Below are 11,148 nucleotides of genomic sequence, written 5' to 3'. Positions count from 1 at the left end.
AGTTTCAGTGATGTCATATTGTTCTTTAATTTAGCCGGAATAGCAAGCTGCTTTCGATCATCTGTACACGTGCCATTTAATTTGTGTATTACACAAATCTTTCCACGAAACAGACAGTTTTAAGTGCAAAAGGTGCGAAAGTGCAGAATCACTCCAGCATCCCCTTAAGGCTCAGGGCTTAAATCATCTATTGTAGACTGGGACTAACGAAGACCAAGTTGAAGACTTTCCTTTACCCTCATTTCCATCCCGGATTGCTTCTACACTTGACAACATTTCGAAAGAATCAATAAAAGTTGATAATTTTTGGTTTCGATTCTTGAATTCATTCGAAGGAAAAACATACGTGAAACTTCTGCCCTTACAGAAAAGTTGCAAGTTGATTGGCTATTCGCATGGTTTTTAACCAATCGACTGTCAACTTTTCTGTCAGAGTACAATTTTCGTGTACGTTTTCCTTTCGAATGAATACAGGGGCTCGATTCTCGAATGAACCCAAGAATCAAGCCCCAGGATTCGAGCCCCTGATTGTGCGAGGAAATGGGAACACACCCATTATGCACCGAACGGACCCATTATGAAAACCGGCCTTAAGAGGTACGCGACGTACGGATGGTGGCGACACCTACAGAGGATTAGGGAATATAAGTACAACGGATCGTGCGGTGCAGGAAAAACGGAGGATTTCAAATGACAAAAGTAAGCGTGATGCGGCACAGTTTGGGCGGAGGCAGAGGAGTCGGAGAAGAGTATTAACGAAAAAGACCGAAGCAGAGGGAGGCGGCGAATTAGCGAGGCAATGCCGGGAGAGGAAGTGAGAGCCGCCGGAGAGAAAAACTTGTCGAAATGGAGAGAGAACCGGTAAGATTGTTTAGCGCAATATGGCGAATGCCTTGGATATGATAGAAGGCGTACACGGACGTCGTTTAACATACAAATATACGCACGCAAGTGAATCTCGGCAGCGTCAAATAAAAGATTTCCCAACCGTGTCACTGTGATCGCTATTCGATATTCTGTTTCACGTGCATTTTCTTCAACGGCTGTTCAATGTGGACAAATATCGAGATAGCCGGCGCAAAATACCGCGCGTTCGTTAATTTCATATTGCGAACGGTCGCCATTAACGCACGAAATCCAGCATTTTTTATTCAACCCGTTAATCACACAATTCGCGAATAGAGACGTGAAATGAGGCGTCGCGCGGTTATTGCTAGCTTTAATTACCGCTCGTCGGAAATGAGCGAATTGTTCGATATTACGTGTTGCATTCTCAATTAAAACATGCGCGCGCTCGAGTAAACGCGTGGATTATGTATGGAGCAATTACTGGAACCTAATACCGTCTAATACGTTTGATGAATTAAATGACGTTGACTCGAGTGGACGAGCGATCGTTCGTGTTTCTCGACGTCGGCTGCGTTTTTTTTCCTCGCATCGTTTAACATTTTTAATATGCGTTCTTGTGCATTTCGAGTCTTACAATATTATATTTGCGCGGAGGAGTTATTGAAGCCTCGACGCATAAAGTACACACGGCGTCGCGTGTACGCGTTTCCCATGTATGCCTCGATGAACGCCAATATATTCGCGCGTTAAAACAGCGGACTGTGCTTCCCCGACTCCGTACGTTTCTATACAGTCTGAAATTATTTTCGAAACAATTCCGCACGGGCGCTGTGTAAGCAAAACCGCGGTGAAGTGAACGATAATCTAAACCTAACACTAGACGTGCCGAGCTATCACTTCTGATCGTTTCCATCTCTTCGATTAACACTCTATTTTTCGCAAAATAAAAGATAGGATTTCGAAATTTTATGAATTTTCATCGATCAAGTGACTGACGAAGAGTCATAAAAATTTCAGAATGCTCTCGTACGCGAAATAACGTCCCTGTTTAAAATAATAGATAGAATATGATCAGATTACATTAGATTGCACGCGATTTCAACGTAAATGAATAAGAGTCTTATTAATTTACATTGCACGTAATCTAATGCAATCTGGTCAGATTTTATCCAATATTTTAAACAGGGGTGTTGATCCAACAAAATGGAAACTGTGAGAAATGACTGCTCGGTACTTCTAGCGTTAATATCCTCTGATTTATTCTATTATTTTAACTCGTTACTCGGATGTAACTCTTATATAGTACAGCAAAATATTGGATACGCCAATTAAAGCGGGCGTCGCATCGTTCGGTATGGCTGATTAGTATATGTATAAGAATTTCCGATCAATTAGCTGAGTCGTTCCATGTTCTGTGCGTTCCCCAAAATAACTCATACGTGCAAGTAAATTTCAAGCGTGTCGAATTAAGAAGATACGTCGCGATGAGTGCCTGCATTCGCTTGTTGAGACAGGGGTGAGTTTTATATCTCTCGCGCTTTCCATACCGTCCGCTGTTTTCAAAATAATTTCACGCGAACACCGATCAAGAAAAAACGCGATAATCGCGATGGCAAACAAATAATATTCCCCAATAATTCTTATTCAAAGCTCTATTACTTTAACTCGTTCGTGCTCCTCGAGTGCAACTTGTGCGCAAAACAGCAAAGTATTGGCAAGCATTGTTCGTCGTGGCTGATTAATACCATTAATTAGTAGAAGACTCTCCGACCGATTAGTCGAGTCGTTCGACGTTTCCTCCTTTAAAATCCAAAAACTGTTTCCTAAAACTTCCCTTGATAATCTCTTTTGAATCGAGATTACAAACAAGTATCAAATTAAGTCTCAAGATTCATCTATTACAGTATGATGTCTCAAGAGTGGTTTTAGCTGAGTTTTTCAATAGAATCTCGATTACAAATACGAGCCTCAATAATCTGGATATTAGTTCAATGCTTGAAATTAAAATCCAAATACAATTGAGCGAATTACTTATATATGTGGCAGCCCATGACGTTAACGTTTAATTCAAGCAACTTCATTTTTTAATTCAACAGCATTTTTTTTCGTGCACGTATTATACGTAGACACCCACACTACGGTGGAGTTTATTTAATATAGTAATATCCTGTCATAATCCTTGCTTTATTGCAATCCCTGTTGAGTACCTTTGAAATACCATATCAATTTTTTACATTTAATAGGCTATAATTCTTATACACTCATGTTATATTTAATATAATTTAGTTTTAATATTATTTTCATTACTTTACTTTTATTACATTTAATGCAATAGAGATAAAATTTTTATTTATACAATCCCGATATTACTTATTCTTTATTTTGTGGTAGCTTTTTCTTTATTCTTAGTTTTAAATGTAGCAAATTGCTCTCCAATCAGTACATAAAATTTAAATATACGCAGAAATAAGTAGTGAAATTTTGTTAAAAAATTTTGCGCGTTTATCGTGAAATCAAGATTATTTGAATCAAAGAATTGCGAAATAGTTTTTGTAGAAATCTACAGCGTTGCATCGTTGCATTGTTAATTTAAATTGTTTTTAGCAAAAAAAATCTGTATATTTTATATAAATTATACAGATGACTAAAGTAACGTTAATAATAATTTTATATTATTTTATATTATTCTATTGCATTAAAATATTATATTATTTACTTTTTACCTTGTGTACTAAAGTATTTCCGTAAAATTGTGATATAAAAGTGTTAGCAGTTTTATTTGCTGTGAATATTACACTTTTTTTAAGTAGATGCCTTACATTCTCGATTATAAAAAATAAAAAATAAAAAGTTAAATTCGCTCGTAGCACTTGACCGAATATCAAAGTCTTTTACAAATCTAACGTTCCCGGTTTGCGCACCTGTGGCCGAAATTTCTCTAATCTGTTAACAGTTAAATCATCGTATCTATACAGTATATTAAAGAGGTAAATATCTAGTAATCCGTTCGCTCTCTATATTGGACGAGACAATACTTCCTAGTACCTGATCTTTAAATTGAGATTCTATCGTAAAAAAGGGGGAAATAAATGATATATATTCACTAATAATACAAATTCGAAAATTTAAACTCTCTCAATTATTATTAGAAAGTTTATCTTTCGGTATTTACGAGATGCTATCATATTGATCCGTATTTTAAAATTCAACAGCGTTGCATCTGAATCCCTAGTTTGTCCTCACCGTGAAAACGATGTCGAAGTTAAAGATCAAGTGGGAAAGTAACTTTCAGCACAGACTAGCGTCAGATGCAACGATAGCGGGAATAAATTCAAATGATAAGGGAGAAGCGAAATGAGTTCTTAGCCGCTTACTCTGCGCAAAGTTTGGTGAAGAAAACCGGGTTTATTTTGCATAGAGCTCTCCGGCTCGCACGTCGTTCACACTGGTTGTAGTTATAATGGACACCCGAAGTTATAGTACGTAATAGTTATAATGGACGTTCGGAGCGAACTTCACATTATAAGCAATTTGTCATTTTACATAATGCGTTTATTAAGTAAAGCGCGCGCTTGCCCAATACGATTAAATCGTTGTGCTTAATTAAATTTTTTCAAGCTTTAATTAATAAACCTAATTATAATAAATATATCAAAGAAATTATTTTAAAGAAAAACATCTAATAGTTTCTTACATTTTTAAGCATTCAAAGCTAAATGAATTGATTTGTATTAAATTTTGCGGGCGTTAAAACAATTTAGAAAGGCTTCACAATGATAGGAATCGACAGAATTATAGATTATTTGTTAATTCTCTACATTATAGCTTCATCACGCCGGATTGATACCTTACATAAAGGTATTTACGCTATGCGCGCAAATATAACAAATCAGAATAATCACGCTTATTTTCACGCTTATTATCAATTAACATTCTCTTGTGTAATACAACGTTTGAAAGCCAACTGAATTAGAAATCCAATTTTGCAATTAGGAAATAAAATACGTATAGGTACGTAAAATATTTTACAAGTATAGAAAATATTTCAAAAATACAAATATGAGTATGAAATTAAAAAAAAAAATATATGCCAACGTGTACAAAATATTTTACGCGCGCGTGTACATACGTTTTAATCCGCTAGCCAGTAATTGATAGTTATAATATAAGCTATTAGGAAACAATGTGTGGAAAATTGTTTTATTATATATTTTACGAAAGTTGTTTGTGCGGAGAAAAATGATAAATTATTTCATTATTTAGATCTGGAAATACACTCCGCTTTATCTTGTCGCCCCCACTAATAATTTGATGATATTTTTGTACAATAATAAGACATATTACTTTTCGTGTAATCTTGAAAAGGATCAGAGTCGGTAGAACTTGACAAGAAACTTCTTCAAGAAAGAGTAAACATTAGTTTCTATTAATACGCACACTTCATTAGCGGACTATCCGCCACGGTCTTTTCTTTGTAGCCCATTTACGCCAATTGTATTCCGGTCTACGATTGCTCGTGCTTTTTTCTATTTTTTTGCCGTTTATATTACGCAGGTTATTTTATCTACTATTTAACTCGGTTGCGAGTTAATTCAATGAGGAGACGAGGAGACGATGATGACGACGTTCCGTCGTCGCTCGCATTTCGACGGGCGCCGATGAAAAGTCGATCGATCCGTGCGGGGGTGGATCGACGGGAGCTTCTCTTTTTGAAACGTGGCCCATCCCTCTCAGGCAACCGGTAACCCCCACCGGTAGCGCTTGCGCCCCTACGTTTCCTATAAGAGGCTGAGTACCGCTCGCGCGGATTTCAGTCTGACCCGCGGTACCGGCGCCGCGGTCGTCGTTGTGCGTCGTTACGAACTATATCCCCTTCGAGGACAATATTCCCCGTCATGATGCTCCCCGGCCTCGACTAAGAGCGAGAGAGATAAAGAGAGGGCGAGCAAACGCGAGAAGAAACTCCTCTTTTTCATTCCTTTCCCTCCCGCCATCGCGATAAATCAAACAGCGTCGTCGTCGTCGTCGTCGTCGTCGTCGCCGTCGTTGTCGTCGTCGTCGTCGTCGTCGTCGACGTCAGCAACGACGTTGCTTCTCCTGGACGACCAGCGTACGTTGACATAAAAAGAGAGACCAACAGTATTGCGATCGGCAGTAGTTCTGCCTGTTGTTGCGTGGACGTGGTAGTGGTGGGGTCCTATTGCTCTCCGCTGAACCCCTCTTCTACGCGGCATGTGATTGTGCCCTATATGTGCCATTTAACTTAATAGTGAAACGCGACTCTTATGGTGATGTCTTTTACGTTGCTAAATAGTGGGATCGTCGACGGAGACGGAACGCGATCGCTTTTCAGTGTTCGATAGCGGATATGCGTCTACCTGATTGGTAAAACTCGTCTGGACGAAGCTGTCTATAGCTGTTGTGTTTTGCGCGACGGACAATCCTCCTTTCGTTCTTTCATGGTGGATGATGTCGTCGTTTTTTTCCCCCTTGTTACCTGCTCGGTGAATGGTTCTTCTTTTTATGTTGTTAATTGTTGTTGCTGGATGCCGATTTCTTGAAATTGCTGTTTTAATGCTGCGGAATGAAGAATTTTCGTTGCTCCTTTATGAATGAATTACTGCGTTGATTAGACTGTATGTGTAATCTTATTTAGTAGTTAATTAACTGAAGTTGCTTGGTTGTTTAAATAAAAACATTTTAATCTCAGAATATCAAGTATAACGTTTTAAATGTGTTTTATGTTCGAATACAGCGCGGTGAATTAATAGAAATTAATATTTCAATTAAATGTATTTAATCCCACTTAAATTTGTCAGAGACAACAGTCTCGATAAACTTACGCAATAAATATGAAAAATTTATCGTCTTTACTCATCGTAAATGTCTCATATCTGTTGCGCGCGACGAGAACAGTTCGCAATGCCTCTGACAAATTGGTTTGGTCAATTTAGCTAAAACGCAATTAAACTTTTACTTGCACTAAACTGTCTTTGCGTTTAACACGAGATCACGTTACATAGTAAAAAAAAAATTTAACTGCCCCAATTTTTGTTGGTCGCTCCGCTGAGAGATTCAAAGGGAAAGAGAACGTCGGAACGGTCCCTCTCCATTAGTTGGGAAAACTAGAGAGTGGCTAGGGATGATAGTGCATTTGGCGCGGGCGTTTGTTTCTCGTTCGCTGCCTACCGCGGCGAACGCGAGGCTATACTACTTGTTCCTCGTTTTGTCGCGATGCGTACACCAGCGATGTTTCTGCAGTGCTTAACGTTGGTCATGTTGATATCGTTTGCGTCCACCAACTTTTTCAAATAAATTCGTCATGCAGAATGTCCGACGGCGCGTGGCTATCGTCTCAAAAGAGATTCGTTCCTGCGATTTCCCCCCCTGTGTGTGCGTACAATATATTTATGGCTCGAAGTAATAAATGTTATTCGCGAAGTAAGTTCGTTTTCCTATCGAAATTTCATGAGGCGCGGCCTTTTTGAAAAATTGTAATAATAAGAAAGTCCTTCATCCGAATTCAAATAAAGATCTCAGTATAGCACCGTTCTCGCAAATAACGGCGTGATTTTTAAGAGTGAAAATGTGAAATATCATATTTGATCTGATGAGGTTTCCCAGGAAACCAGCGTATCTTATTTTCGCAATTCACTTCGACGCAAATGCGATACCATCTCGGCAGACGTCAGTAATATCTCCGCTACCGAATAAATCCCGGCTAAAAGACAAAAGTGAATCGACTACAAACGAAGGGAAAACTTTGCTTATCGAGAAATCATCGATGAGCGATAAGATGTTGCGGAATATATTGATTGCATAGAAAGGCATCGCAAAGATCGTTTAAATAGCGTGTTATTTTCTTTCAAAAGTTTCACAACGCCGAGAAAACTAACAATTTTAGCTCTAAAGATCTGTGCCGTTTTTTAAATTCTCACATATATCTTGAATTAAAAATTACGATAGTGAGAGGAAGAAATTAAAGTAAAATTAACAATTGAGGTAAATCAAAATGACAGGCACTCGATGCAAATAAAATCGGAGCCGTTCTTATACATATTTATAACGAATACTGACTGCCGTTCGTTAGTGCTGTTTACTAATTTTAGAACCTTCGTCAGCATGCAATTCAGTGTGTCGCGAATCTCAGCTATTGCATGCAAAGCGCACGTATCCTTTCTTAATGCACACAGCGACACGTCGCACCCAAATGTGCGGTGACAGGTGCCCATTTAATGCCTCACGACATGATATTCAGTGAGAGAACGTCTCAGGAAATTGATAATGGTCTGCCTTCACCATTTCACCCTTGTGTTAATAGTTGCTGCAACTGCAGGAAAATGTAATTGAAACAATCGAAGTGATCGAATCGATAATGCGAAGCTCGGCTTCTATCAAGCACATGGTCTATAATTTATGTGCGTCACGAAGGCAAGCATAATTCATTGAGATGGTGGAGGCTGAAGGCCGATACCCTAAAGAGAATTTACTTTATGCGATACGTGAGCAATGTAGGCCATCTCGGGAATCGTATATTTTCTACAGATTACTCGGGGAAATAGGCGGTTCAACTATATTATATAACATTTAGCAAAAGCTTGAACATAATTTTTTTTAATATTTGAAAGTATATTTAAAAATTAAACAATATTTGTTTTGTACATGTTGACTATTGACAACAAAGATACAAACTGCTATTAACGCAAAGTCCAATGGTATATTTATTATAACTAATTATTAGTAATTATTAGATTAAAAAATTATATATTTATTTTTAAAGCTCAAAACAATGGAATTTTTTCTTACTTATAGTTTTACAATTTTACAATCTTGATAGTGAAGTATATTCTCAACTTACACGTGCGTGATTCTTTTTTAAAGAAGATATGTGATTTCTCAGATACTGTCTTAGTTATCTCGAATGCAATATATCTAAGATTCTTCTGGATTTCTTAAAATGAGTGGCTGATTTATAATACATTTTGGAAAAGTCAAAAACTCCTCTCTTTAATTTAATAAAAAAGTTTTTCGGTCAGTATTATTAGTGTCCAATATCGAATCTAAAAAATTAACATTGCTCGCTCTAGCAGAATATTTTTGATAAGTTTTTCTGTATATATTGTACATACATATATGCGGTGCAACTTAACTTGGAGCGTGCAGATATTTATTGCATATGACAGATGCTCATAACATCGTATATACAACGGTAATGCGCGACAGGAGAAATATGCCTGAGTAACCATAAGTCGTGGTACCCATCCGTGCCGAAAATTATTTATGACGTTGCCAAACCACATATATGCAACGGTTTGTATGCCTTATGAAAATTTCATGATAAAATCTCATACTAATACGATGGAAATGCAAGTATATTTCATCAAGTTTCAATATGATATTATTAAGTGAAATCATATTTATTTCATATATTTTTGTTCTGTATTATACATATTATAGCAACTTTGAATATATGTATGTAAAAATTCTTTTCTGATTATTACTTTTAATTATTTTCATATTTTTCATTTTTCCGGTACTTTCATAACATACATACGTTTTAGTCCGAGAATTATAATATTAATATGCATCAAATAAGATTTTATTTTTTTTGTTCAATTTAATTTTATGTCATCTGAAAACGAAAAGATTATTTTTGCCTATAATCTTTTTCGAAATTCTAGTACTCTACTTTTGATAGCGAAATGCAAGTTCGAAAAGTAGGACAGTTTTCTATAATTAACGAACTAGTCACGAACGTTACATCGTGCACATTCTGCAGGGCAATAAGGTAGAATAGTAAAGTGACCTGTCGAAAGAGATGCATCGTTATCGAGAGGAGCCTTGTGCTATATAAATTCGATGGGGAGACTACGGGGAGATATTTGTCGTTTTATAAAGTTTTATGAAGACGCATTGGAAGTTGCCAGCATCAGTAAATTTTTATCAGGCCAATGCTAATCTTTGAAATACATGGAAAGAATTTTCTCTTAAAATTTACCCTGAAAATTACGTAATCGTGGGACAACATGGCAATTTTCAACAACTTTATGAGAATTTTTTTAAATTTTACCATACGTTCTACTAATAAAATATATACCAAATATAATTACTAGTAAAATGTATGGTAAAATTTCAAAAAACTCATAAAATTCTGGGAAATGCCACGTTGTCCCACGATTACATGATTTTCAGACTAAATTTTAGGAAAAATTTTTCTCCGTGTAGCTATTATTTGAAACGAACGTAATCCAAACGAGGCGAGGTTGAGTTAAATCTCCTCTGAACCACTTACTGATCGCCATAAGGGAAACTCACCTTTCGATCGTCTTCTCTTCAGATCAACGATCTCATGTTGGAGCAATGGAGCTAGCCAAGAAAATTATTATTTACACCCAAATAGGTTAAAACGAAAATACATACAATCACGTCAAATGTGATCCAAAATCTCTGTAATATCAATTTCACAATATTATTATTATAATATTCAATTTAACATATAAAACATCCAAAAGTACAATTTAGTATTATATAAAGATTTCTTGCAGTGTCTGTCATTTAAAGTCAATACGGGTGCGTCATATATTAAATAGAATCCAAAGCCTGTAAATTTAATCTCCAATAAAACTGATAAAGATCGTGAGACAAAACAGTACAAAATTTCGAAAAAAATGCTTGTAAATTTTAAATAATATATCTATATATAAAGTAGATAAATTTGATGATACAGCTTTAAATGTGCAACCTAAAAATTTGTTTATTATTCAGCATTTGAAGAAATATTTAATTTGCTCCTCAATCAAAAGCGAGTTTGTTTAAATATTGAAGTGGGCGAAGTCTCGAAGGTAATGATTGACTAGCAATCAATTGCGCTTCGTTGTACATGATAACAACGATGAAAACGCACGATCGTTTCACATTATACAGATTTGCTCGTGGTGAAATGTACAAATTTATCGTCAAGGTTGAACAGTGCACGAAGAAACGGCAATTCGCATTTATAAATTCGTGGACTGCATTTGAGTGTGTACGTCATGCGGAAGCAAGCACGTACGCAAACTATCTCCCGAAATAACTTACTGGAGAGATAGAGAGGTGTTCTCTTTCGGTACCTGCTCGCCTCGCGTTCCAGCACTATACCATAATGTAACGCGACAGATAATAATGTAACGACATGAGTTTCGTCGTACGACGTCTCCGCGAAATTTATACAGTCGTCATGCTCCACTCGCATATCGCATATCCAATTTGTTGCATCGTCGCGTGCTCTTGGTTTTTCTCTACACATTCCGCATTTTATAA

At 36.7% G+C, this 11,148-nt stretch overlaps 1 protein-coding gene across 3 annotated transcripts in view; it reads left to right on the top strand.

Annotated features, from left to right (window-relative positions):
- Window positions 1–167: 167 nt before the first annotated feature.
- Window positions 168–11,148, top strand: part of LOC105562384 (metabotropic glutamate receptor 7-like) — a 61,996-nt gene continuing 51,015 nt past the window's right edge. For 2 of the 3 annotated variants that reach the window (XM_012013179.1, XM_012013178.1), the window contains exon 1: window positions 168–861. In XM_012013179.1, the coding sequence (XP_011868569.1) occupies window positions 800–861 (62 nt within the window). In that variant the 5' untranslated portion in view covers window positions 168–799. Of the gene's footprint in view, window positions 862–5,511; window positions 6,235–11,148 lie in introns of those variants that run through there. The other variant, XM_012013180.1, reaches the window with a different exon arrangement.

This window comes from Vollenhovia emeryi, unplaced genomic scaffold, assembly GCF_000949405.1.
Source record: "Vollenhovia emeryi isolate VEMERY1.0 unplaced genomic scaffold, V.emery_V1.0 DF939189.1, whole genome shotgun sequence".
In the NCBI taxonomy this organism is placed as follows: domain Eukaryota; kingdom Metazoa; phylum Arthropoda; class Insecta; order Hymenoptera; family Formicidae; genus Vollenhovia; species Vollenhovia emeryi.
This window is presented reverse-complemented; position numbering and strand designations above follow the sequence as displayed.